Source organism: Chanos chanos, chromosome 1 (genome assembly GCF_902362185.1).
Source record: "Chanos chanos chromosome 1, fChaCha1.1, whole genome shotgun sequence".
Taxonomy (NCBI): Eukaryota; Metazoa; Chordata; class Actinopteri; order Gonorynchiformes; family Chanidae; genus Chanos; species Chanos chanos.
The window spans coordinates 6,129,711-6,156,696 of record NC_044495.1 but is presented as its reverse complement, the minus strand read 5'-3'; the positions used below and the strand labels follow the sequence as shown (position 1 = coordinate 6,156,696).

The window sequence follows — 26,986 nt, the reverse complement described above, 5'->3', positions numbered from 1 at the left end:
GTCACTCACTGGATCTGTCTGATCAATCAAATGTCTTATCTGTGATATATTCCTGTGTACAGGAACCAATAGAATTTCCAGAAGACTTTGACACGTATGAAAAGGGAACACAGGTGACCATCACTCACATCTAACATCTACATAATATGAAATTGTACAAAAAAAAACCCTGTGTGTGTGTGTGTGTGTGTGTGTGTGTGTATATATATATATATATATATATATATATATATATATATATATATAAAAAAGGAACACACACACACACACGTATATATATGTATTTATGTATATAGAAGTAACTATTGCCTCTACTACAAGATCACAAATCCCTCCCTCCCTCCCTCCCTCCCCCTTAGAGTCAGGTCATTTGCTGGTTGTTGAATCACGACCCGGCCCTTCGGCCAACCGCGGTGGAGCTGCTGAAAAGTGACCTGCTCCCCCCGCCCCAGCTGGAGGAGTCGGAGCTCCACGAGGTCCTGCAGCACACCATGGCCAACGTAGACAGCAAAGCTTACAGAACCATGGTCAACCAGCTCTTCTCCCAGAGCGTCTCGCCCGTTATGGACTACCTGTACGACACCGACATCCACAAGGTAGCGCCGACAGGCAGACGCGGCATGTCGGCTTCCCACTGCACTGTCCGCCGAGTCAAACAGGATTCAATAGGTTTTATTGTCTGTTTTCACTAGAAGAAAATGTGTCTGTCTTTTGGCCCTAAACTAAACACCCAACCAGACATAGACATGTATAATACAGAGTTAAACCACCATGTTAATATATAATTTGCATGGACTCTGCATTAACAACAGACATAGCACGCCAGCATATGGAGTAGGTTAATAGAACGGAGTTACAGTTTTAATAAAAGCTCATTGGATTTATAAATGCAATGTCTAAACAATGGCTAAACGATGTTACCACAGACTTTTCATTTTTTATCCATCTTCACGAATTGGATAACTTTAAAAATTCCCACCCCTCTCCACATCTTAGAGTAACAGTGTGTAGTGTCATGAGTCCTTTGGCTTGACAGTGTTTACCCAGAACGGTGTGTCCGATTGACACAGCTAGGGCTGGCAGTGTCCTGTATGTCACTGAAAGCTGACTTAGGCAAACGAGAGTGTGCTGTGTTAGTCCAACACTAGGTGGCAGTGTTGAGTCGTGCCTTAGCGATGCTGAAGTTTAGCCATATGTACGTTCATCTGGTCCTCATAATGCTAGCTGTGTTTGAGCGTCATCAATGGCAGTCTGTGTCTAAAGTGAGACCCCCCTCTGTGTTGTTTTTGCTTTAGGGCAGTTTTAATTTCGCCACTGCCAAACTGCAACAGTACGCGTACGAGACCATCACCAGGATCTTCAGAAAACATGGTGAGCAGGCCCGAAACCGTTTTTTTTTCTTTTTTTCCAAAACAAATCCTTATCTCTTCATTATTTTGCAACAGATCCCAATTTTGCGAGAGAGTTTTCGCTATTCCCATCATGAACGCCCCCTCCCCCACCCCCCCAAACTACACGTCACTCCATTTTTCCTTCATCACGTTTTCCTTTCCTTCCTTTCTTCCTCGTGTGTTTTTCCAAACATGTCACCCCACACCTCTTCCTGAAAAGACATTAACCTTTAGATGAAAGTTTGGAGCTTGTTTGTGTCCTGACGGCACTGTCACTTGTAATGGGGGTTCCTGTCTGTAAGTTATTAGTCAGCATGTTAATTGGGAACATGTGGACAGAGGGAAATGCCACTGTCCATATTGTTATGCCAAAAAAGAATTCCTGACTCGCTGTTTGTTTGCGTTTATGACTCCCACCTCCATTATGACAAAAATGAAGTCCCGGTATTGTTTTTGTTTATGGTAAATTATAAGGGCCGGTGTATTGGATGTTGGATAACAGGACAGAATGTATGTTTTCAATATCCTGTCACGATACGAGGCCTTTGATACTGAAGTTGTTCTAGAACCGTTTGGTCTGAGTCGTTTAGGCCTTTGTCTTACTCCCCCAGCGCTGGAAGCTGTATTTCATTTGCGCATGCTTTGTTTGTTGTGGCTGGTATTCGGTTTGCTTTTCTATTATCGTACAATTTGTATTCGAGCGCTTTAGTTTTTTCTCTTGTGTGAATCGGAACGATCTGTTATTGTTGAATCTGATTCTTCTTGGGGTCAGGAAAATCTCTCTTTCTTTCTCTCTCTCTCTCTCTCACACACACACACTCACACTCACACTCACACTCACACTCACTCACACACACACACACACACACACACACACACACACACACACACTTTATTGTATAACTCACATGCGTCTGTTTCTCCTGCTGTAGGTGCTGTGAGGTTGCAGACTCCTCTCCTCTTGCCCAGGAGTAGGAAGTTGTACGAGGGTTGCGAGTTGGCCTGTTTCATGGACCACAGTGGGATGCTGGTCACTCTGCCGTATGACCTGCGGGTGAGCCCCCCCCAGTCCAAAAACAAATCCCACGGAAGTCCTCCGCGTTCGGCTAATGACTCCGCGGTGTTTCAGCGATCAGAGCTGCGAACCCGTCTGGCGCTTGGCCCTGTTCCTCATCCTTTCCATGCATGTGCTCATTTGTCATAGTCCTTTTTCCGTTGTTGGGCTTTCGGTCTATGCTAGAAATTTCTCCATTCATTTCCTGCCCTCCACAGTTTCAGTTTGAACCCTGGACTGTCCCACTGGGGCTGGACTAGTCAAGCCATCGTCAAGCTCTTGATTAGTTGGATTGGGTTTTGTCGGTTAGGGTTTAAAGCAAACAGAAAGAGGGCAGAGTGTCAGTAGGATTGGATGGAGAAACACTTTCCTCGTTCCTTTGTTTAGTATGAGTTACTCAACTAATTATTCTCTTATTTTTCTCTCTCTCTCTCTCTCCCTCCTTCTACCTCTCTTTTTCTCTCTCTCTCTCTCTCCACACCAGGTGGCGTTTGCACGATTCGTGGCGAAGAATAACGTCTCACATTTAAAACGGTATTTCGCTCGTTTTCCGATTTCTCTCTTCTCTGAGCTCATCGGCTCAAGCCTCAGATGATTCTGTTGTGGTTTTAAGTAGTGTTGTGTAGTTGACTGTTAGTTGTTACAATGCCTGGCAGGTACAGCATAGAGCGTGTGTTCAGGCCGCGCAAACTGGACCGGACTCACCCACGAGAACTGTTGGAGTGTGCCTTCGACATCATCGCTCCGGTAACGGGCACCCTCCTACCAGACGCTGAAACCATCTACACTATCTCTGAAGTCATTCAGGAGTTCAGTGCCCTGCAGGTACCAGAGGAGTTCTGGCTTTATTACATCAGCAGAGTCCGGTTAGCTTTTCGTCCAGTGTTCATTACATGATTCCAAATGACCATTCACTTCTGTATGATAAATACTAAAAACTTGGAGCTGGTATTAGCGATGTTAGAAATAATTGTTGCCACGGTGAAGGAATATTCCGCTATCTGTTGTGGAGGAGCAGCTGTGTAGCATGTTAAGCTCACCGCGCCTTGCCAGCAAAGCGCAGGCAGAAATTCTCTCCTTGTAACAGACCTAATCTTCCACGGCATGTAGGAGTATATACAGTTAAAAACTTCACGTTTTCCATGTTTTCCTCAGAAATAATTCCTTTCTTGTTTTGATTTTAAGGGGGTTTGGTCAATCAGCAAAACGTTGATGATCTTAAATCGTGGCCTTGGTGTGGTTTTTTTTTTTTTTTTTTTTTTTTTTAGAGATGAAACAGCTCCTGAATGAAGAACTGTAGTCTGGTCATACTTCAGTCCCCCTCAGATGTTTTGCTATGTCTGTACGCACTTTCCAGGAATGTACTCAGTGTACCAGCCAGTGTGTGTTTAGTGCTGGCTGTGGGGAGTGTGAAGTGTGTTTTTTTTTTTTTGTTTGTTTTTTTTTTGCTGTGTGTACAGCTAGTAGGTTGGTGTCGATCTTTAACGGGTCATGTCTTTCGTGCCGGCAGGAGAGAAACTACTGCATTTACCTGAACCACAGCAGTCTGTTGAAGGCTATCCTTCTTCACAGCGGCGTGCCGGAGGACAAGCTAAACCAGGCCTCCAGTATACTGTGTGAAGCTATGGTGAGAGAACCAAACTGAGACACACTCAAAACTGTCCCACCGTCAACAAACACAGATCATGACCCGACACACGTAGATTTATGTTCAATAAATTCCTCATACACAGATTCTGAAGTGCCATGATTTACCTTGCTGTGTTTTCTTTGTTAGATCAATGGATTACTTTGATATGTTTTTGGGGGAAAAGAGATGTTTTTATTGCTTTAGGTAATGTGAGGAAGTGTGATTAATGTGAAATGGACGAATACGGTTAGCATCGATACAAGACAGAAATGTCTGGCCAAGTAGGTGGATGGTTAGGTGAGTCCTCTTCGTTCAGAACCTGTGCGGAATGTTCAGAATGTCAGTGGAAAAGTGGTCAGAGGCAAAGGTGTTGCTCTTTGCGGTCTATGAGAGGTCAGACGTCCCTTTGAAGTAGCGTGTGAGGTGTTTTGCCGGCGTAATCCTCTGTATGCCCCGTGGCACACCAAGTCACCGTGGAAACGAAAGGTGTCACACTCATAAACTGGTATTCTCCTGAGGCTCGGCTAATGCGTGAAGACCTGCAGTCGTGAAAAATGGTTTTTTTTGGGGTTTTTTTTCCCCTGTTGGAGTTCATCGAGTTCGTGGCTTTGGTAACGTTATGTCTCTCTGTGGAGACACTAGTTACATAATCTGTAATTTGAGTCTCCCCCTCATCTCTCTCTCTCTCTGTCTCTCTCTCTCTTTCTCTGTTTCTGTCTACCACAGAGTGAGAAATTAACCAAGCGTGAAGTGGAGGCCAAGTTTTGTAACCTGTCTTTGTCCAGTAACAGTGTAAGTTGGTCTTACCAGTCCCTTAGATAAAATCTGTCTGGTCTTCGAGTTATGCCAGTGTTCGACTAAGTTGCTGGTCAGTTAGTGTGTCTGTATTATCTTTAGCCATGAATACATGACCAATGACCATGATTGGTAATGAAAACATGACCAATCAATCACTCTCATCTCCTTCAGCTGGCTAAGAATATTTTCTCTTTAGAGCTAAGACAATGGATGAAACATTGAATAAACTGAAGAGCAGAGACTACAGTTAAAAGCATCAAGTCTGCCTCAAATCAGATCTGAATTAACACTGATAGTTTTAATTTCAATGCGAAACCATAGTAACTGTTTGTTACACCTTCTAAACATAGCCTTTTTTTTTTTTAAAACAAGCTAAACATGACTTTTTTTTTTTTTTTTCCCCCCCTTGTCATCTGCCCTCCCGTTCGTCCGGTGCCTCTCCCAACTCAGTTACAGACGCTGTATAAGTTTATCGAGCTGAAGGGAGATCTGCAGGAACTGAGCCCTCACATCAACTCCCTGATTAAGCAGAAGACGGCCGTGACCCAGCTGGCCAAGCAGGGCCTGAGAGACCTGGAGGAGCTGACTGGACTCCTCAGGAGACTGGGGGTTAAGCTGCAGGTACTCTGAAGGCCCACCTCCTGTTGGATTAGCGTCTGGTAAAGGCAGCGGTTTGAAGGCCGAGGTTGAATTTTCTCTGGATTTTATTTATTTATTTATTTTTAGGTGGTGGTGAACCTTGGCTTAGTGTACAAGGTGCAACATCACTGTGGAGTCTTCTTCCAGTTCGTCGCTTTCATCAGGAAACGCAAAAGGACCGTCGCAGATATAGTGGCCGCGGGAGGACGCTATGACCATCTGGTACCACACGCTCCCCACACACACACACACACACACACTGTGCTGATGTAAGGAAATCGGTTAAGATTTTGATTATGTTGTCGTTATAAGGTTCTAGAATTCCGTGGCCCTACATCCTCTGGTCCAGTATTTTCAGCGGTGGGGGCCAGTGTGGCTCTGGACAAGATCAGCGCTGCCTTGGCAGCTATGGAGGAGCCGGTCAGTCCCGTTCAAATGTTATTCAGGGTCACAGCTCCCACAAAAAAAAAAACAAAAAAACGGCATTATGACTTAAGCACAGCTGAAGTATTCCATTTCTCTTCGTTACCTAGCAACAATCGGCTTTCCAACCACTGGTGACAGTTGTGCCAAAATGTCTGTCAGAGTCATTTTACAGTTGTCCCAATTCTGTGTTTCTGATTGGTTTGTCACTGTGTGTCTGTCTTTCTGATTGGTTGCCTCTGTATCTGCTCTGTTCCACAGCCCTCTGTAAGCTCCTGTGACGTGTTGGTGGTCCCAGTTGGTCACGTTTCCATAAGCAGAGCCGTTAAAGTCACTCAGAAGCTGTGGATGGCGGGCGTGTCAGCTGACATCCTTTATGATGTGTTACAGGTCAGTCCAAGGGACAGTGGAGGTCACGCCCTCTTGACCTCAACTGACCTTGCGGCCCATTCCTTCAGTCAAAGTGCCCCAAGGTGGAGGTGTAACTTGAAAAGATGGTGCAGAGGTATTTGTAGTGGGGCTGAGGCCTGAGAGAAACACTTGAGTTATTCTGAGAGGCGAGCAGTCGTCTTTTTTTTATTTTATTTCTCTCGTTTTGTTTTTACATTAAACACCCATCGCAGGTCACATAGCAGCAGAACTCCATCACTGGTGGCTAGGCTTTCTGACCTGTATCATCTCTCTCAGATACACACACACATATATGTGTGTTTGACTTGTGAAAACTTGTGAAAATAATATGTTGTTGTATCTAAATAAGCATTATGAAGCAATCAAACCGAGCTGAAAGAGGAAACGGTTACTGCCGTGCTCCTCCTCCCTCCTCATCCTCCTCTTTCGTTCTTTTTAACCTCCTGTAATTTTGGTTGTCTCCTCTTCAGCTGCCACGGCTCCGTCACATTCTTCATCTTAATGCTATTGGCTGCCTCAAGCCCAGGAGCTCTGAGTCACAGCTGGGAAACATACACACACACACACACACACACACGGAGGCCAATGTTCTCTGTTCACAGCAAATAGTACAGTATTATCTTTTGTTAACAGCGCCCTGTGATCTGTGGCTTAACCCGACTTTTCCCTCTCTCTCACAGACTCACTTCTTCTCTCCTTCCTCTGACTTGCCCTTTCATCTTCTGCTCGATTTTAAGGGTTCCGTCTTCGCTCGTCGCTTCCTTCCCTTATTGTTTCTCTCTCGACAGCTTCCCCCCCCCCCGTTCGCTCTGATCATCCACTGAGGGTTTTTTTTTTTTTTTTATTGGAACGAATCAAAAACTCGCGCAGATTTCCCAACTCGATCCCTGGTTGCCTGTGAGCCGCGGTCGGAGAGCTTGGCCTGAGTTTTCTCTCCACTCTGCCTGGCTAAATGTTGCTCCAGCATATCAGCCTGTTCAACACTTGTTTTTCTTAGCTGGCCTGGAGTTTGGACAGCAGTTTGGCACGCTTAGATGCCAAACAAAGCTGTTGAGCTTGTGGACGCTCCGGTGCCGTGACTGACTGGTACTCTGAGGACAGCGCCAAGGGATTGGAGACCATCATAACACAGTTACAGTAAATCTAAGAATAGCATAGACAAACTAACGGCTAGATGAAGATAAACATCATTAACGGTGAATATAGATGTCATGACACGTGTGATAATCATACACACCGATCAGGTGTTGGGTGGGAGTGTGTGTGTCTGTGTGATTAATTTTTTTTTTAGCTCATATCTAAAAAATGCTGGTCTTTAACAGGGATAGATCTAATCTACAGTGCTCATTCTGATACAAAAGATGGGTGGAGTCTTTTTTTTTTTATTCTATCGCCCATATATGGTCATACTTGTCCAGATGTGGTGAGCAGTGGTGTGTGTGGCTGAAAGCTGGTGTGACTGGTGATAGTAATGTTGGCAAGTATGGACAGAAGGATGTGAAAGGACGCCTTAAAAAGGCTGTTACTGTGGATGACTGGGCACCTGAAGGGAACTTCACACTCTGTGTGTGTGTGTGTGTGTGTGTGTGTGTGAGTGTGCACAGATGTAGTTTAGTTGGTGATGGACGGAGAGTGCTGTGTGTGTGTGTGTGTGTGTGTGCGTGCATGTGTGCAGATGTAGTTTAGTTGGTGATGGACAGAGAGTGCTGTGCGTGTGTGTGCATGTGTATGCATGTGTGTGCGTGCGTGTGCGCAGATGTAGTTTAGCTGGTGATGGACGGAGAGTGCTGTGTGTGTGTGTGTGTGTGTGTGTGCGTGTGTGTGTGTGCGCGTTGATGTGGTTTAGCTGATGAGGCACCGTGTGTGTGTGTGTGTAGCTGAATCAACGAGGCTGTGAGTGCAGCACAGTGAGGTACAGAGCAGGGTCTGTTTCAGTCTGCCTGAGCCGGATCCAGACGTCACGCCGTGTTTGATGAGGATAATTTGGCTCGCGCACACACACACACACACACACACACACACACACACTCTCTCATTCACACTGTACTCTCAGACATGAGCGAGTTATCTGGACAGACACAGAATTTGGCACTACCTCTCCTCTCCAGGCCAAAACCGGTTCTGTGCCAGTTCTAGACAAATTGAGGAGGCTAACCTTCCACCTTCTCCCACACCACACGTTTCCCTTTTCATTTCACCCGCTAAACGAGTAGTAAAGAGGAAATTCACTCCTCTTCACACCTGGGCCTGCTTTCTTGTAATTAAATATTCAATGCAATTTTCTTTGACAAGTTGTTTCAGAAGACCAATGTTTGCTTGTGTTTTTATTTTGTCATTTTTACATTTTGTTTTCAAAGTAGATACACCAGTCTGCGGGTTTCATGGGCCGAACGAGTGGGGGGGAAAAAAAAAAAGTTACATCCTGTTTTAAAGATGAATAGTAAAAAAAAAAATACCACACATTCTTGTCTCATCTCCTCTGAGAGCAAATGACAGCTCTATCAACCAGACCTCACATGATCCAGATCCACTTTCACTGAACAGAAACAGATCGTCATCCTCTTTGTACTTTTTCATGCTTAAAAGCGTATTAATTTGGGAATTCATTGTCCAAAAAAATGGTCCCCTATGAGAATTCTTGGTTAGTTTTGAGTGCGTTTTAGGTCCTAGCAGCAAATGAGTGTTTTTGATAAAAAAAATTACACTAAAAAAAATGCTAGTGATTGGGAAACCGTGTGAGGTACCCTCAAATGCTTATGTAAGTGCTATCATGAGCTCATATGTCAAACAGGGTAACTTTTCCCCCTTTTTCCCTCTTTTTTGTTTTTCTTTTTTCTTTCTTTTTTGCCAAGGTTGATTTACAGCTCTGTCATAAACTTAACTGACCTGTTCCTTGTTTAACACACCAGTGCCCCCCCCCCCCCCCCCCCCCCCCCCCCGGCCTGGAAGGAGAAGTGTTGAGTGTAGATTTCTCCAGTTCATAAAGCAGTTGGTGAAAAGTAAAAGATGGAGGCACATGTTAATATCCTCAGTGTTTAACCTCGGTGGTGATCGAAATCACCTGCCTCTCGAGACGAGCCGTTGGAAATGCAGAGCGTGAAGCGTTGTTCACACGGCCTGATAACTAACCAGTTGCGACCCATTTGAAACCAGTTTAATGTCAGCGCTGGGCCTTAGCACCTCTGCGGTCCGTTCCAGATGTGGCAGAAAGGGGCATGATCTTGACCTGTAACGTTGTTTGGGTTGTTCAGCGTGAACGGATGTCTTTCAGTTTGTGGTCACCGCTTTCTTTCTTATGTTGTCTGCCCACCGGGGACATTTTGAACTCTGTAATTTTTTTAGGTTTTGGCGTTAGTCAGAGAGAGAGAGAGTGAGATGATGGGGGTGGGGGCACACCGCGACTGAAATTTTTGCCACTGCCATGTTTGCCCATCCAGAATGGGTGCAGCTGTTCTCTGAGAACTTGTTGCTCTGTTAATGCAGGATTACAATATGTACTCATACTTTCTGGTATGCCTGTATGTGCGCGTGTGTGTGTGTGTGTGTGTTATGCGTTGGCGAGTACATGATGATGTTCTGTCTTTCGATCCAGTCTCAGGAGAGTATTGTGGAGCAGTGCAGACTCGCTGGCATCACTTTCATGGTCCTGGTCTCGGATAAAGAAGGAAACTACATCAAGGTACATCAAAGTCTCCAAACATCCTGCTGCCCTTGAGCTCCAAGTCTTAGGTCCAAATTTTCCCCCATCCAGGGAGCTGGTCCAGGGTCAGAGGGAAAAGCTGGCACTAGGCCTAAACCTTTAGAGTCATGGAAAAGACTGTACTGGTTGACCTAGAGGTGTCACCAAGTCCCCTATCAGCATCCAATTAACTGATGCATTATGACTTCATGACTGAGGTAGAGTAGTAAAAACAGTACTGAGGTATGACTGACAATGCTTACCTTTTTTTTTTTTTCTCTCCTTTTCTCTCTCTCTCTCCTTTTTGTCCTGTTCCTCAGGTGAAGTCTTTTGAGAAGGACAGGCAGTCAGAAAAGAGAATTCTGGAAGGAGATCTGATAGAACACTTTCAAAAATGTCGGACCAAATTGCTGGAGGAGCGGGTCAGGTAACGGGCTGAGGCAGTCTGGATTTTTTTTTTTTTGGTTCTTTCTTTCTTTGCAACACATGGACCATTAGTGTTTGATCTCTGTCTGTTAATTCTGCTCTTTTCCTGACAGGGAGATGTCTGATAGTGTTTATCTTCAGAATCCCAAAGGATCACTAATGGTTAACTCAGGTACAGTTTTTCAACCCCCCCCCCCCCCTACATTTTTTTTTAGTAAAGTGGAGAAACGTAGATATCATCTTACCTCATTTCTTAGGGAACAGGGGTTATATAATCATTTCTTAGAAACCAGTAGTGGAGTTGGAAAGACAGTTGACTGATCCTGCAGAGAGCAACTGGGAGTTTCTCCTGGCTCTGAAGATGTGTGTGTTCATGAGTGGTTCCTGGACAAGTTCACTGAACTTTGTTCATCTTGAGTTACCCTCAACCCAAACACTCTCAGGCATCAGATGCCCCGTGACCCTGGGGGTGGTGGGGGTGATTTGGTGAGATTACATCATTAATTCTGACTGCTGTTGAAGACCTGGGCCCCTCAAGAAACTTTCACACGAGGCTGCGCTAAGCCACAGCTTCTGTTTGAACTTGAATACCCACCATTAAAGCTAATCCTCCGTTTCCCATGACCACACTTGTCTTCTCATTGAAGTTTATTTGTTTGCCCTTTTGTACGTTTACGTGACTGTCCTTGTATAAATAGTCTCCCTGTTTTGAAACTGATGTGTGAGACCGATAATTAAAAAAAAAAAAGAAAGAAAGAAAAAAAGTGATATCGGGCAAATGTTTTTGGTGTCGCGGTGTATGATTTAATCCAGTGTTAGATTTCGCACCGTTTTTGGCTCTCCCGTGTCTCCCTCAGCGTCACATGTTGTCCTTGTTAGCCCAAATTAAAGCGGATGTTTCTCAAACAGGACAAGTTCTGAGTTACTGATGGTTTCAAGGGGCCGTTTTATTTAAAAAAATGTTTTAGTTCAGCTGTTTGTGCGCATAGTGCCTTCTGGACAATGCTTTACTCGGGATTTGAGTACTGATTTGTTTTGTTATGATTTGTTACCTTGTAGGTTTATCAGAGCAACACGGAAGCAATGCGGTGGTGAACATGAATGTGAACCTGATCACGCCAGAGAAACTGTCGGCGAGTAGTAGGCGTCGCCAGGAGGTCCAGGTCAGTGAAACCGCCGTTATAAAAAAAAAATCCGCATTCATATTTTAGTCATTTAGCGGCCGATAACTGTGGTAATTATCCCAGCACCCCTGGCTTTGGTTTCAGCCTTACAGTCAATTTTCAAAGGCCGGCCCGACGACAGATCGGAGAGATAAACAAGGAATTCGCTTAAAAATGTTTGTGATGAAAGTGCTGCCACCGTATCAGGATGAAAAACGAGGAAATTCCCATTTTGTACTAACGGTCGTTTAGGCCAATAATAAACACTCAGATCCATTAGCAGACAAGTGGAGTGAAATTCAGCGTGTACTCCAAGCCCTACGGACATGGGATAGTGCAGACCAGGCCGGCACACGGGACCGTAGGCCTAGTGACCGTTGCGGTTGTAAAGCCTGGCTAGCTTTGACTGTTGAGTTTGGCTAAACTATCTCTGAGTCTCCCATGGCGGACAATACTGTGTAAATGTGAGCCAGGCCGGCTGGTCTGAACGTCAAGACCCGACATATGCGAAGATGAAAAAGCTCTCGTTTTCCCCGAATTTTCGTTGTGATCATGGGAATAATTATTCTTCCCTTTCGCTTCCATCTTTTCTATCTGTAGATACAAACCAGACTGCAGAATATTGGTAGCGGTTTGCAGAGTAAAAGCAATGACGTCGAGGTTCTGGCAGTAAGTCTCTTCTTACACCTTTCTTCTTGCACCCAGCGTATTATTGTTTATTATTATAATTATTATTATTATGTTTCACAGCAAATATATATGATGACAGATATCACAATCAACATAGTACAAAAGGGGGGGAAAGGCATAATTACGGTTGGATTTAATTCTGAAATGTTAATTGAAAATAATCAGACATTTGAGATCATGGTTTAAAAAGAAGCACAATTGTCAAGCGTTGGCTGTTCTTCTGTAGCATCAGATCTGTGTGTATGCGTATGAAAGAGAAACTGTATGTGTGTGTCTGTGTGCCCGTGTATTTCTAAGAAACGCGATGGGATTTTGAAATTCCTCTTGGACTCAGATATTCCGAAGTGTTTCCAGTTGTACTAGAACAATAAACAGAGAGCAGAAGGAAAGAGGGCGCCACTACGATGTTAATTGCTTGCATATTCAGTTCCTTTGTGGTGTTTGTCAGACATTTAAATAGTGATATGCATTGTGTATTTTGCACAGCGTAATATTCAGCGATGAAACATACTTTGAGTTACGTTTGTCATTGCTAATGTGTGGCCAGGGATAATATTTCACCAGCTGTATGTGTTTGTTTGTGGTGTGCATGTGTGTAATTACTCACAGTAATGACTGAATTCTTCTTAGAACTTCTGTCTGTTGTGCACCCTGGAGAAAAAAAACTTGCTTCTCAAATGAGGGGAATTATTGTGATTCATGATCTACAAACACTCTTGTTCATTTATGCTTTTAAGGGTCCACTGTGGGTACACATTCTCACACTCCCATTCTTTCTACCATTGTTTGACTGAAAAACCGACTGTTTTAATCAGTGTGTAAATAGATCTTGAGGAGTGATCCATGTTTGTCACAACTGCCCGTGGAACTCATTAACTCAAATTTTAAACCACGGTCAAGGGAAGTGCTTTAGCGAATAGTTGAAACACCTAGTAGATAAATAGTCTTTAAGAAGTTTGGTGTCCCTGTCACATGTCTTCCTGTGGCCTGTGTTACGGAAGCCCTTAGGAAAACAGCTACAATCTGTCTTTAATGGGCAGTTCTCGAAGATGCTTATTTCCCTCTCCAGTGATAAACAAAGAAATCACCACTCTTGTATGAGTTGTATCTCGACAAAGGGAAAGATTTCTTCAAGGCTGGAGAGGCTAGTAAGGTCCTTGGTTAGTGCTGACTGGCACTAAATAGTCTGCATTGCATTGGATGACTGTATGGCCATACTCTCTGTGGCAACTACTAAAAGGTAAAAATTACTATGTTATTAAAGCGCTAAACAAGACCGAGATGTTTTGACTTAGTCAACCGCGCAGGCGTGTCAATGTAACGACGACCAAGAATTATCTTTAAGAGTGTAGTGGCATCTAAAAAAAAAAGATTAAAAAAATACAGTGTTTCTTTGCAGATACATTTGGATGACTGTAAAGTGAAACTTGCAGAAATTGTTGGCATTTGTCTAAAGTAGAAGTCCCACATCATACAACTTAAGTGAATCATGTTAGCGGGGAAGGACTGTTTTCGTGTGTCGTGACCACTCCCGGAGCAGGGATGGCAGCTTAGGAGCTGATCGTGACGTTAAGGACTTCCCGAGGAGGCATGCAGAATTTCCAAACGGAGCGATTATACGGTCCTCGGTATTATATAAGACGCCACTGTGTCTGCGAAAGCTGTTTCAACTCCTCTTTTCTGTTCCCCCCGCCGCAGGTCGACCTGCCCAAGGAAACCCTCATCAACTTCCTGTCACTGGAGGTTTGTAGCCGCTCATGTTTATCATGAACCATTCCAAGTAAATAAAGGACATTCCATTGTGACAGAGTCGGACGGGAGGTGGTAAAGGAAAAATTCCGACAAACAGGAAGATCGGGGGATCCTGTCTGCGGAGAGGAGAGGGGGGGAGGTTCTTGGCTTCCTCTCTCTCTCTCTCTCTTATCATGAGGGGAAACCCTACTCGTCTGGTCACCTTTCCGTTATTAGAAACACAGACATCAGATATGATTTATGTGAAAGTAGGAGGTGAAGTGGAAGTCAGTCAGCTACCAGAACAAAACAGAACAGAATGTATGTCCCAGGCCAGCCGAAGAGTTTTTTTAAACAGCGGTTATGTGGTCTTCAAGAACATAAAGAAGGATTAGAAATATTACTGAGTGTCAGCTTATGTAATCCTGCGTACAAGGATTCATTCTGATTGAGTGTGTGACAATTGCAAACGCAGACATCATTCAGACGTTATTGAGGAGGGTCAGGAAAAAAAATGTCCTTCTTGTGTTGAAAACCAATTAGAATACATTGTTTGTATAGTGACTCACTGGAAACTTAAGAGTCTGTATGACTAATTACACCCGCCGTCAGGCCGTGAGGACTCGGTGAACTGGGCTAGAGCTCAGGGATGTTGGACTCTAGGCCTCGTGTTGACAGGCGAAAATGTACAGCAACTATGAGACTCTGCACAGATCCAGTAGTGGTTTGATGCTTCTGTCTGCGTTCATGGGACGTGAGAGTTCTCATTTTGTTTCATGGTGACTTCTGTTTGAGAGTGAACCATAATTAACTATAATTTCTCTCTCTCTCTCTCTCTCTCTCTCTCTCTCTCTCTCTCTCTCTCTCTCTCTCTCTGTCTCTCTCAGTTTGAGAGTGAGGAGCAGTTTAACGTAAGCGTGAAGAACTTGCTCTCTCGTCACCCCAAACAGCGCTACTTGAAGTCAATCTGTGAAGAACTGCACCATTTCAAAATTGTCAAAAGGTAGGTGATGGTTTCCCTGTCTGAACCAAGACGACACCCTCCACACCCTCTGAGTCGTGTGCCCTCAGCACCTCAATCAGGTCCCCTACACTCTTCTCCCAAAAATCGCGAAACCCGAGAGGAGCTGTAGACCACGTTAAAACGCGTTTCAAAGCTTGTCGGTTTCGCCTCTTTTCTTTTTACAACCACGCGTCGTTTAAAATCCAACGCGTACCCCGGTTGTGAGTCACGTCAAACAAAAAAATTTGTCAAACTCAAATCAAATCACAAACTGTCCTTTCAAAAAGGCATGGGTTCCAGTTGGACTCGACCTGTTGTTTTCAAATGAAGTCACTTTGTCTTGGCAAGACCCAGCACGGTCAGAATCATTCCTCAGGGCTTCAGTGACTCCCTGTCCGGCAGAACGCAAGGTTTCTACCCATGCTGTGTCTCTTATTAGCGACGTTGCCAACCTCTCTCTCTGAACCCTGAATCAAATCCTTTTGCGTCTTGTCGAGTTTCATAGCCAAGGCCTGACCGGAGAAGCCAAAGTCGGATATTAAAGATTTTCACCCACTTTCTTTACGAGGGACGTAAAAAAGTTTTTAGTAAGCATTACGGCTTGGCTTTGTTTGACTCTAATGAAGGCTCATGGCAAATTGTTCTGAACAGTTGTTTTTCATTTCCTGTGCGTAGTTGCGTATTGCTTTAGCATTGAGCAGCCCGTGTTTACTCACAAATTAGCCGCGATTTGGCGGGCGAAACAATGGAGATATTGAGAGAGGGTTTGGCGTGTGTGCGTGTGTTTGTTTTTGTGGCCGTGCTTTGATTAGCAGGATTAGGCCAAAGTAGAGCAGCACCTGGCCGCGCTGAGGCCAGTAAACATTCAGCCCACGCCCTCTCACACACACACATACACACACACACACGCACGCACACACGCACTCTGAATGGGCCCCTCTGATTAGACCAAGCTTTCATTTAGTCTCTGAACAGACCAAAGACCACAGATAGGGAACCAGTGGCTCTCTCATCATGACCCAGTAAGAAAAGAGTCAACTAAAGCTTTAGTTATTAAACGAGAATGAAGCTTTGAGAAACCCCATAAAAGTTTCCAACACGCATCGCGTTTAACATTAGAGAGAACACAAGCAATGATATTTAAAACAAAAGTAAATGAGTACAGATTAACTAAAGATAAAAGTGAAAACACAAACGACAATAAGCCATAAAACCAAAGGGCAGGTTCTCATGCTAATGTAGTTTAGTCTCGGGGTGACTTTTAAAAAGGTTCAGTCAGGTTCAGTGTTAAGTGGGATCTGAAGGCAGTGGTGTTGAAAACGCCGATAGTGTTGAGTCTTCTTACAGTTGTGCTGAAGCACAGTTTGGCAGAAGGAAGAGAGTTTGACGAATCGTCGGGAGAATAGTCTCCCAGTTTGTCATGCCAGATGTCGCTTCACATTGCTCAATAATATGGTGGGGAGAGAGAGAGAGAGTGAGGCTGCTGTTCATTAGTTGTTCATAGTGAAAACGATGATTAATAAATGTCATATTGTTCTGCTGAAGGAACTTTTATTTATTTGTTTATTTATTTATTTATGTAGACTTGGGTGGATTTACTGCTCTGAGAATAACGTTGTTTTTTTTTTTTTTTGCAGAGTGGCAATGGTCGTCCTGTACAGCTACAAAGACGACTATTACAAGATTCTTCATCTCCTCTAAAGCAGATGTCAGTTTCACTGCCTGGACAAAGTATAGCAGCTCTCTGTCTGCTCTTAACCCTATGAGACATTTGAATGACATGAGGTTGTTTTTTTTTTTGTTGTTGTTTTTTTCTCTCTTTCTCTCTCGGATATTTATATCTTTTACCACGAACAAAACACAGCTTTTCTATCTTCTAGTAGTAAATGCCAAAGCTTCAGATTGTACAGATGACTCACTTTCAGTATTTTAAGGAAGGGTAAGGTCTCATTTTCACTATCTCCACTGTCTTTCTTTTTTTGCCCTTTCATTAGATCTTAAAGTGTTCTCACTCTTCATAGACATTATGACTTGCCTTACACTGAGGACGCTGTGGGTGGGTTTGTTTTTTTTGTTTTTTTTTTAGAGTAAGATTGCTGTTGTATTGCACTTGAACATGTATTATAGCAACGATTATGAAAAAAGATGCAATAAAGCCAGTATTTTCCCTTATCGCATGTGGTCTTTGTTAAGTATGTCTGCAAATGTGTTTTATGAAAACGGGTAATACGAAACAAATGGTTTTTTTGATGTCGGCCACACAAATGCGCGGCTGTGTGTCTTTAGATGGGTTTAAATGTGCTCCAGTGTACATTATTGCTTCATTTCTTCAAACTCAGTCCCTGTCCAAGTCTCAGACATGCAGTGCCGATTTTTCCACAGGCATCTTCTAATCAACACTCTGGTAAACTGGGACTTTATGAAATGGTGTTTGTGATAAACACAGCCCAGTAGCCTCCACTGATCTAATCCATGCTCTCAGCAAGGGAGCTGCACAACAACAACAATAACAACAACAACAACACAAACCGCTGAGAAGTTCAACCCTGTGACTGGAGTGAAAACATGTCTGTAATCCTCTACTCTGATGTTTAAAGAGAACGCTGTTCACATGGTCAGAGCGGATGTTACATTACGCTTTATACCTTTACATGTTATAATAATTAAACACTCACGAAACCTTTTTCACACCATTTAATTTTCAAAATAAGTGTAAATGTTACATTCAAACATCTAAGAAATACATATTTACAGTTTGCAAAAGTAAAATAAATAAGCCAGAGGACCAAAAAAAAAAAAAAAGAAGTTGATAAAAATTGGGGGGGGGGGGGGGGGGGGGGGGGAGGTTAACAATATTTCAAATGTACAGCAGCTTTGGCTACCAGGGTTTTTTTTTTCTCTTGTACAACAACAACAACAACAAAAAACCATCTGATTCTCAAACTATAGTTTAGTATTAATAAATAAAGCTATGTGAAAAAATAAATAAGGTAATCTTCTCCTCTACTACTTTGATCTATGTTTTTTTTTTTTTGTTTTGTGTTTTTGTTTGCTTGTTTTTTTTACATGTAGGAATTACAAACAACTATATAAGATCTCTCTGTCTTCCAAATTTTTCTTTCTTTATCTTTTTTTTTAACATCACTTTGTACTCTTAAAGCATATTCCTGCGGTTCAAACAAAATGATCTGTTTTTCTTTTTCTTTCTTTCTTTTTTTTTTTGTTTTAACCTTTTTTTTTACTGCGTTCCTGGTATCTGTGGTTTCCACTCCCTTATCCCAGCCTATTTTGGCATTAGAATGCTCACTGTTTAAAAAAAACAACAACAAAAAAAAGACTGGCGAAAATTCAGATCCACGTCGGGGATCCAAACTCTCCTATCGTTACCACAGGTTGTTACGTAATACACTGAGGCTCTGAGTTTTTGCAGTGCGGAGATGGCCGTGAGTGCTGGACCGCTATCAAACGCTGTTTACATACAGTATGTGCTGTATCACTTCCATAGAAACGCACATCAGTCAAGACCTGTTTCCTGCCTCAGTCTGTCTGGCAATCCTTAGCAGAGTTGCTTTTTTTTTTTTTCCTCTTTTTTTTTTCATTTTTTCTTTTTTTTTAACGAAAGAGATCCCATGAAAAGTGCTACAATTTTTCTTTTTGGAATATATTCAGATGTAATTTATCATAATCTAACATGAATTGTGGATCATACTTGGGGCCGCCACAGTCAACGTGTCTCAGGCTAAAAGTTGGTGTTGACTGTAGAAGTTCCAAGTCGGAAGAACAGAGAGTAACATACAGCGATCCGCTCGAACGCGCCGATATACACAACAACTTAACGTGGCTTTTATAATATAGGTAAATACTGAATCTAACATAGTCTCTTTAATGTTTCACATCAATCTCATGTACTCTTTGTGAAGTTTTCTTAACAGCTGAAACAACCAAAGTGTTGAGCTTTTTTTTTTTTTTTTTTAAAAAAGATTTTTCCTTTCACAAAAGTTTAACTTACGCTAAAAGCACAGTTTATCGCGTTTTTTTTTCTCCCTATAAGTACTACTGTTGTTTTGTGGCTATTGCAATGCAATGAACTTGCACGGACTACGGAACAGACACAAACAGCCAGACAAAATGTGGGATAAATGAGCCTGACCTGCCACTTACGTAACAGGCCAAAATTAGCAAAACGTTTTGTGTTGTGGCAGAACTAATCGTTTACGTGAAATAAATGAAAACTAAATTCACGAATGCGCTGGGGGGCACGACGGCCCCCACGCCAGCCGTTTGCTTTTTCTCTCAGGAATCGAACACATTCGCTCTCGCAGTATGTGAACTATCTAAATTACGCTCCATGTCCCTTAAGGGAAACTTTGGCTGACTTTAAGGCACAGGATACTGTTCAACTGAGGGAATGTTTAGTCTGGTGCTCCAGCTGTTCAACCTCCGATACTACTGATTCATCCATAAGACTAATGACTATGGATAATACCATTAAAAACACAGTATACATGGAGCAGTTCAGATAGAAACCACTCATTCCAAAGCTGGAACGACAATCCTTCTCTCTCTTTTTTTTCTAGTTTTGCCGGCGTGTTGGTGAGAGAAAATACATTTCCTGCTAGCTCGGTCTTAGTCTTTAACTGCTAATCCAGGTGTTAAGCAACTACCGCAATATCATTCAGTGGGTTAAGACTGCTCCTCGAGAGGTGAAAATATCTTGGTTGTCATTAACTGAAATTTTCTGGACTGAAAACCAGCAAACGTTGTGGCCATCTGGGATCAGAACCCCTTGGCCTAAAGCTTTTTTTTTTTTTTTTTTTTTTCCCCCATACATCATTTCTTACATTTTAGAGGCAATTGTCTTAAAAGAGGATAGAATCTGAGTGAGTCAGCAAGTGTTTCACAGTCAAAAAAGTTCCGTCTTGTTTGAGAAGCGTTCCTGTCTTCTTTCTCCTGTGTGGAAGGATGACACAGTGGCTTCAGAATGGAAAATAAGCCATGTCCACGCTGGGTCCTGTTCTCCAGTTAGTTTTGTTGGGAAAAAAACAACAACAACAAAAAAAAACAGAGCATCTTAAAGCTCCCAAAAATGAAAAAAAAAAAAACAAAACAACAAGAAAGCCCTGTAAACCAACAGGTTACACATGTCTCACTGCTGACAAAAGATCCTCAAATGAACTGATAAAAGAGAAAGAGAGAGAGAGAGAGAGAGGAATCCTTGGCATTTAGGCAACATGTCTTTTTATGATGTCCATAAAGATGTGTGAGACAGAGAGAGAAGACAGAATAGAGATAAACGGAGGCGCTCTGGTAAGTCCGGACAGATGAAGTGTGATTGAAAAAACTGGACGAGGTGGTGGGGGGTGGAGGGGTGGGGGGGCACCCCCTTAGTGCTGGACCCCAGTATAACCGTTGCTGAGCTTGGCACGAGGGATGGCCATACGCTCACCGTTTGGAGGACCCACGTCCGGACAGAAGTTCATCCCACACTCGTTCTTCATGCTCTGGAACTTGTTCTCTTTCGACGGCTCCATGTACACCACTGAGTTCTTGTTCACGTGTTTCTTCAGGATCACGGTCTGCAAAAAGAGGGGGGGGGGTGAGAGATGGATTCCAAAGGTCTCTTGAGTTAACGTGCAGAGGGTTTTCCGGGCAACAACTTCATTTCCTTTATTTTGCTGTTATTTCTAATGCCAGAGCACGTTTCTCGAATGAAAACTGCCTGCTAACCCCACAGAAGAAAAAAAAAAAAGATGGAGTTGCCAGATTCTGACTAAGTAAAACAGCTTTCTAACTGTGTGGTATGTGTCTACAGCTTTCTAACTGTGTGGTATGTGTCTGTCTAGCTCTAATGGGACCCCCCCCCCCCCGACCCCAGAGAACTGAATTCATTATTTCATTATTCATTTCCTGAACTATTCCATCTTTTTTGGTGTGAGTGCTGTAGAAATACATTTAGATGAAAAGCTTAATATATGTCTTCATTGTGGCTCGAAGTGGTTCCTTGGAATTACACAAAAATCCCAAATTAAGAACACCACAGTGATACATTTAGAAAGATTTACCAGGGTCTCTGTGTGGTTAAGTTGAATGTTGGGGAAAGGACTCACTTTTTTGGGTGCACTGTAGCAAGACATTTGCACCCATTTTTTCCTCTTGTTAATGATGAGGGCCACGATGAGGAAGATGACAATGGCAAAGAGGATGCCAGCAAGTATCCAAGCGGCCGACTGGTAGATGAGAGCCATCTCCTCTCCCGATTGGCCAGGGAAATCTTCACTCAGACCTCTGCCATCTAAAAGGAGTGACAGTTACAAAATATAAAGCATTGGCGTAAGCATATACGTTAAAACATTTCCATTGCAATACTCGTGAATCAGACTAAATGAAAACAGCTTGATCCTCCCTAGCCCCTCTGAGTGTTGTTCTTGGACGGCGCACTACGTCTTAGGACCACTGTACTGTGACTCAGCCTTAATGCAACTAAGAGACGAGAATTGCCGAAGTCTCGGCGCTGTTTTCTCATCGCCCTCGCTGTGGGGAGCGTTTTGCATGAGGGCTAATATCTCTGCTGTCCCAAAGCCCCATCAGACGTCAGCACTTCCATAAGGCCGAGAGAAACCTATTAGCTACGAGATCAATTCATTTCGGAGGCCATCACGTCCCCTTTTCCCATTACGTTGGTAACACGTCGTAAGATGACAAGACAGGGCCCAATGGGTATTGATGGTATTTGAGGGCCCCAAGAAAAGTTGCCTTTGGCCCCTCCAAAGGGCCGAAAAGTCTCCTTGGTCTCTTGATGACTAATCTGCAGGGGTAAAAGCTTGGTGATGTAGGGTGCGTGTTGTGACTGACGTGGTCTTGAACTGCAAGATGATCCTTTCTGATAACTGGCCTGTTTTTGACTGTTGCTTCCACGTAACTCAATTGTTGATGTGACTTATTTCAGTAGATCAACATTTGTTTGTGAAGGTACCATTCTGAAATTGAGAAATAAATGTGTGACTTCCATGGGCTGAGACACTCTCTTAAAGACCAATCACTGAAGCCTCAACCTGTATTCAGTGAGAGGAGTATAGTCTAGTAAAATATAGTACAGTATAGCAGAGTAGAGTCGAGTATATTACAAGTCCAAGCCGGTGAGAAATAGGTAATTTTCTTACAAATTAGGCGTTTAAAAAATTATCTGGAAATTCAGTGCCAACACATCCATCAGCATTAATGGTGCAGTGATTACAGAAAATTAGCACTTTTCACTTGGGGGGGAAAAAAAATCTACTGAACAACTCATCGACTGCAAACCTGACCCTGAGCTACCAGCCAACACGTGGGGAGGGTTTATAATGGTTCTGTTTTCTGTCAGAAATGGTGCACTTCCTCTTCAACTCCGGTTCCCGTGGTTACTCAGGACAAGAGGCATGGGATAAAAGAGATGTGATATTTCTGGAAGGGCGGCCTGGGTTAAAAACGAAGTTAGGAAGGGAACGGGAGGCGTTTGTTTACGTGCAGAGCGCTTAGGTCGTTACCTGTGACAGCGATAACAGGGGGCACGGTCTGAGTGGTGATCCAGACCGCTCCGCTCTCCGTGGTAACGGTCTGAACATCGGCGGTCGTGGTCGAAATGATCACCGGCACTGAGGTTGTCGTGGTTTCTACGGAAACAGAGGAGCGAGCGATGAAAAAAAAAAAGAAAAGTCAAATTTTTTATTCCAAATGAAAAGAAAAAACAACAATTCCACAGCAGTAATGCGGTGTAGACAGGACATGGGCTTAGATAAAGACATTATTCTCTTCCCCTAACCCCTGCATTGCAGGGCAATTCATCATAGCTATCTGCTGTGTATTGATGTACACTGGGGTGTGATCATCTGGAAGCTTCCGGAGTCATTCTTTATTAGACTCTTATGTGAACAGCTTGTTTTCTGAACCAACCTACTACTTTCCCTCCACCAAAAGAAAAAAAAAAGAAAAAAAGGAAAAAAAAAAAAAAAAGGGAAAACAAAACGCCTACAAATTACACAAAAACAATGAGAGACTGTGGTGAGCTTTTCCTCTGAAGGGAAAAAGCAGAGTGTGTTTAGACACCCCCCCCCCCCCCCCCCCCTTGTGGCCAAAAGCATGGGTCTGTATACAGCCACGGGCAGGAAACACATGGGTATGTGCAGACAGCAGGGATTGGGGAGGGGGGGGGCATAGTGGGGGGGTGTTATTTCCCCTGTGCTTTTGGCATTCGTTTCTGTCACGTGGAATGTTGTTGTGAGTAAAACACTGTTCAGTGTCACGCAGTACCACTAGGATGGGCATTTACAGTAATGTGTACACACCTGCTGATTTTTTTTTTTTTTTTAATTCTAAATTCAATATTTTCTCTGCTTCTTCTGATATAGCACAAAGAAGCATGTCTGTAAAGGTCCCTTCATGTTGAAGCCATCACAAACATGCCTTTCAGGGCTATAAGTCATGTGTTGTATTTTATTTTTTAATGTATGTTTTCCAATGAACTGACCAGGCTGATCTCAGACCAGTCATGTAAAGATCAGACTGATCCCAGACCAGTCATGGAAAGATCAGACTGATCCCAGACCAGTCATGAAAGATCAGACTGATCTCAGACAAGTCATGTACAGATCATACTGATCTCAGATCGGTAATGTACAGATCAGACTGATCCCAGACCAGTCATGGAAAGATCAGACTGATCTCAGACCAGTCATATAAAGACATCTCTTCACCAACCCACTATAAGCAGTCTCAGCAGCTTTATCATTTGAAAGATTCATTAAATATCATGGGGAGCCATGGGCCAAGGAAATGGTTACACATCATAGGTAAAACTCAGGAACAGACACAAAGTCAAGCAAAACGTCTCTTTTGTAACTTAGGTCTGCTCGAGTCAACCCGGGGCATTTCTGAAGGTTTAGATACTGAGGAAAATCCCCGGGCCTGTGTTTAGGCTGCCAAGTCAAACACAAGGCATGTTGAGTTCCTTTATTTAAAAATGACACGAGGGATAGCGATAAGTGGTATTGGCCTCCATCCACGAAGACACCGATCTGGCTTTCTATGGCTCCACCCCTTCACAAGATCCTCCAAGGCCGCCCCCCCCCCATTTGGGTCAGCCTTTTCCCCCCCCACTGCTAAAACTGAAAAACTGAACCAAGTCGTACACTGCTATAACTAGACTGCCTGGTGCAATGGAAAAAGGATTCCTTTCCACCACTCTCCACCAAGTTTTACCCCAAGGGCAGAACTGGCCCCAAAGAGAGCCAAGGAGTGAGGTGCGGTGTTTCACACACACACACACACACACACACACACACACACACTTACCCAGACAGTAAGGGCAGCATTGACCCTTGCGTAGTATGGGAACTCTGCAGTTGGCAGGCGGGCAGGTCTGAGAGAAGCACTGAATGGTGCCGTTGTTGCAGGTGCAGCTGGTGCAGACGTTGGCTTTCCACGAGTCGCCGGCCAGCAGTACCTCTCCGTCGCTGGAGATGCAATATTCCTTTTGGTTTCTGTCGACTGGGAGAAGTGGACTGAGTTTGTCCTCTGAGGAATAAACACACACACACACACACACACACACCGGAGAGAATTAACAAAATTACACATACACAAACAGCTGATCTCAGATCCTCTTTATCTGAAGCTACGAAACAACCTTATCCACAGTGGTTATTGGGTTCATCTCGCTGTTTGTGATACGTCTGTGTTTAAATGAAACACTAGCAGAAGTCTGAAAAGCTCCTTTGAGAAGACAGCTTCCTTTCATCTCGAGCACCAACGTGTGTTTAAATTCCTCATGAGATTTCCCGCTTGTTAACCCCCAGGCCAACGCACCAACGTAAACCCGAACAGATTTAAGCTCTGCCTTTTCGCGCGTATATATCAGCGGAGCTGTCGTTTAAATGTCTGTTATTTCAGCGTCTCTGTTACTGTCGAGGTCTCTCCGTACATATCAAAGCGTACCGTGGGCTCTGACAATCTGTATTTTTAAAACGGGCCAGATCGGACTAGATAAGGCAGCGGAGTGTTTCAGAGCTGAACCGAGCTCTTCACAAGCTGTCATGCATGACTGATTTGCGGGGACTGGAATTCAAGAGGGAAAGGTATGGAACCACCCCGTCCCTCGCCGAGGAGGGACGGACAGGGAGGCGAGGGGAGGGGAGGAAGATGGGAGAGGGGAGGATATGCGTGACCGGTCGTTTCGGGGGGGGGGGGGGGGGGGGGGGCTTTAGAGAGGCCACATGTGTTTCTTGCCCGAAGGGTACCAACGTTTGGACCAGTTTGGACCAGTCGGGTTTATTGGTCTGGGTCAGACATGAAAGTGCCCCAAATGGAGGGGGGTGGGGGGGGGTCTCTCACATCCAGACAGGCTGCAGAAGAAGCACATGCTAATAAAAAGCTGGCGGGTCCACTCGCAGGCCGCTGTCTGGCCCCGACGAGGCCTCATCTGAGTCAGTCACACTGAAACTGAACGTAGACTGAGATGAACTGTCCATGCCAACAGCATGAACTAAGACTGAGTCCATGTACACACAGTAAGTGACATTTCTGATATCTGTAAATACACAACACACACACATACACAAACTGCAACTAACTGCCCAGGTTACTTTCATGTCCAAGTTCAGCTGTAGCTGTTATGTAAAAATGGCTTCTCGATTATATAAAAATATGGATTCCAGTGAAGAAACATGTCGGTTTCACTAAAAGCTGAAAAACCAGAGGAGGAAAAGAGAAAGGAAAAAGTGTTCCGTACCTGGACAGACTTGGCAGCAGGTGTCTTTGCTCTTGGTTGGCGCCTGACAGAGAACAGGGGGGCACACTTCGGTGTCGCACAGGACACGACCCTGTCTGCAGGTGCAGCGCGTACATTCGTCCAGGCTCCACGTCTCCCCTTCCATGTAGAGCTCTCCACCAGGGGCCCGACACACCACCAGGTCTGGGCCCTCAGGCTGACCGCTGCCAGACTCATCTGGAACAAAACCAAAAGTGTATGAGGGTGAGGTATGGTGGATAAGTACATGAGACACCAGCCACAAAGAGAGAGAGAGAGAGATACAGAGAGAGAGAGAGGGGGCGAGAGAGAGAGAGAGATACAGAGAGAGAGAGAGGGGGCGAGAGAGAGAGAGAGAGAGAGAGAGAGAGAGAGAGAGAGATACAGAGAGAGAGAGAGAGGGGGCGAGAGAGAGAGAGAGAGGGAGAGAGAGAGAGGGGGAGAGAGAGAGAGAGAGAAAACAGTTTGAGATGTAGGTGACCTGACCTATAGTTTTAAGTGATTCATTCAACTTTTTCAGTCTTCCAGCCCATTTTAGGCAGACCTTAAGAATACAAGACTTATCCATGGCTTGATAATCAGTTGATAAAGTGAGCTAAAACCACAGAGAGGACAATTAAACCTGAACACCATTTCCAGACCAGTTTTATAAAAACACAGGCGGAGATAGAGTTAGAGAACATTCTCTCCTACAAACAGATCAGACTGATACAGCACCCCCCCCTCCCACCCACCCATACACACACCCAACCCAAAAAAAAAAAAAAAAAAAGCGTTCCAATAAAAGCAGAACACTTTCCAGTAAATGTTTAGAGATACTAATCTTTACAAGTGTTACTTACACCACTCAGCCATTCAACATGTTTGTTTTATAAAAGCTCTAACAAACCATGTTCATCTGAGCAATTTGGCAAAAGAGCAAATGCCAGGTAACTTTGGTGAATTTTGGTGACGTTCCAGTTTGAATGGTATTTATTCAGGGGAACACAAAGAACAATTGGGAAGCACAAACCAAGGCACAAAAACACTCCACTTACAGTCAGAATATCCTTGATACAGCACACAATGAATTATCTTACTGCAGATTGGAATTTACATCTGGTAGGAGTTTGTTGGTTTCCTCCCGGTGAGTCTAACCTCTGAGGACATTCTTTCATCCTTATACATA

At 43.8% G+C, this 26,986-nt stretch overlaps 2 protein-coding genes across 2 annotated transcripts in view; one reads left to right on the top strand and one right to left on the bottom strand.

The window, feature by feature from the left end:
- Nucleotides 1-17,079, top strand: part of eif2ak4 (eukaryotic translation initiation factor 2 alpha kinase 4) — a 30,951-nt gene extending 13,872 nt beyond the window's left edge. The window contains exons 20-39 of the mRNA XM_030781436.1: nucleotides 73-113; nucleotides 360-596; nucleotides 1,296-1,371; nucleotides 2,324-2,445; nucleotides 2,930-2,979; nucleotides 3,102-3,270; nucleotides 3,956-4,072; nucleotides 4,802-4,867; nucleotides 5,324-5,494; nucleotides 5,600-5,734; nucleotides 5,825-5,932; nucleotides 6,197-6,325; nucleotides 9,939-10,025; nucleotides 10,346-10,452; nucleotides 10,565-10,623; nucleotides 11,511-11,614; nucleotides 12,215-12,283; nucleotides 14,003-14,047; nucleotides 14,923-15,038; nucleotides 16,676-17,079. Coding sequence (XP_030637296.1) covers nucleotides 73-113; nucleotides 360-596; nucleotides 1,296-1,371; nucleotides 2,324-2,445; nucleotides 2,930-2,979; nucleotides 3,102-3,270; nucleotides 3,956-4,072; nucleotides 4,802-4,867; nucleotides 5,324-5,494; nucleotides 5,600-5,734; nucleotides 5,825-5,932; nucleotides 6,197-6,325; nucleotides 9,939-10,025; nucleotides 10,346-10,452; nucleotides 10,565-10,623; nucleotides 11,511-11,614; nucleotides 12,215-12,283; nucleotides 14,003-14,047; nucleotides 14,923-15,038; nucleotides 16,676-16,739 — 2,072 coding nt within the window. The 3' untranslated portion in view covers nucleotides 16,740-17,079. The remainder of the gene's footprint in view (nucleotides 1-72; nucleotides 114-359; nucleotides 597-1,295; nucleotides 1,372-2,323; nucleotides 2,446-2,929; nucleotides 2,980-3,101; nucleotides 3,271-3,955; nucleotides 4,073-4,801; nucleotides 4,868-5,323; nucleotides 5,495-5,599; nucleotides 5,735-5,824; nucleotides 5,933-6,196; nucleotides 6,326-9,938; nucleotides 10,026-10,345; nucleotides 10,453-10,564; nucleotides 10,624-11,510; nucleotides 11,615-12,214; nucleotides 12,284-14,002; nucleotides 14,048-14,922; nucleotides 15,039-16,675) is intronic.
- A 3,153-nt stretch (nucleotides 17,080-20,232) lies between these two features.
- LOC115821716 (cysteine-rich motor neuron 1 protein) overlaps nucleotides 20,233-26,986 on the bottom strand; it is a 41,329-nt gene continuing 34,575 nt past the window's right edge. The window contains exons 11-15 of the mRNA XM_030785522.1: nucleotides 25,801-26,016; nucleotides 24,366-24,587; nucleotides 22,562-22,687; nucleotides 21,146-21,330; nucleotides 20,233-20,614 (exon numbers count right to left, since the gene is read on the bottom strand). Of these exons, the coding sequence (XP_030641382.1) occupies nucleotides 20,423-20,614; nucleotides 21,146-21,330; nucleotides 22,562-22,687; nucleotides 24,366-24,587; nucleotides 25,801-26,016 (941 nt within the window). The 3' untranslated portion in view covers nucleotides 20,233-20,422. The remainder of the gene's footprint in view (nucleotides 20,615-21,145; nucleotides 21,331-22,561; nucleotides 22,688-24,365; nucleotides 24,588-25,800; nucleotides 26,017-26,986) is intronic.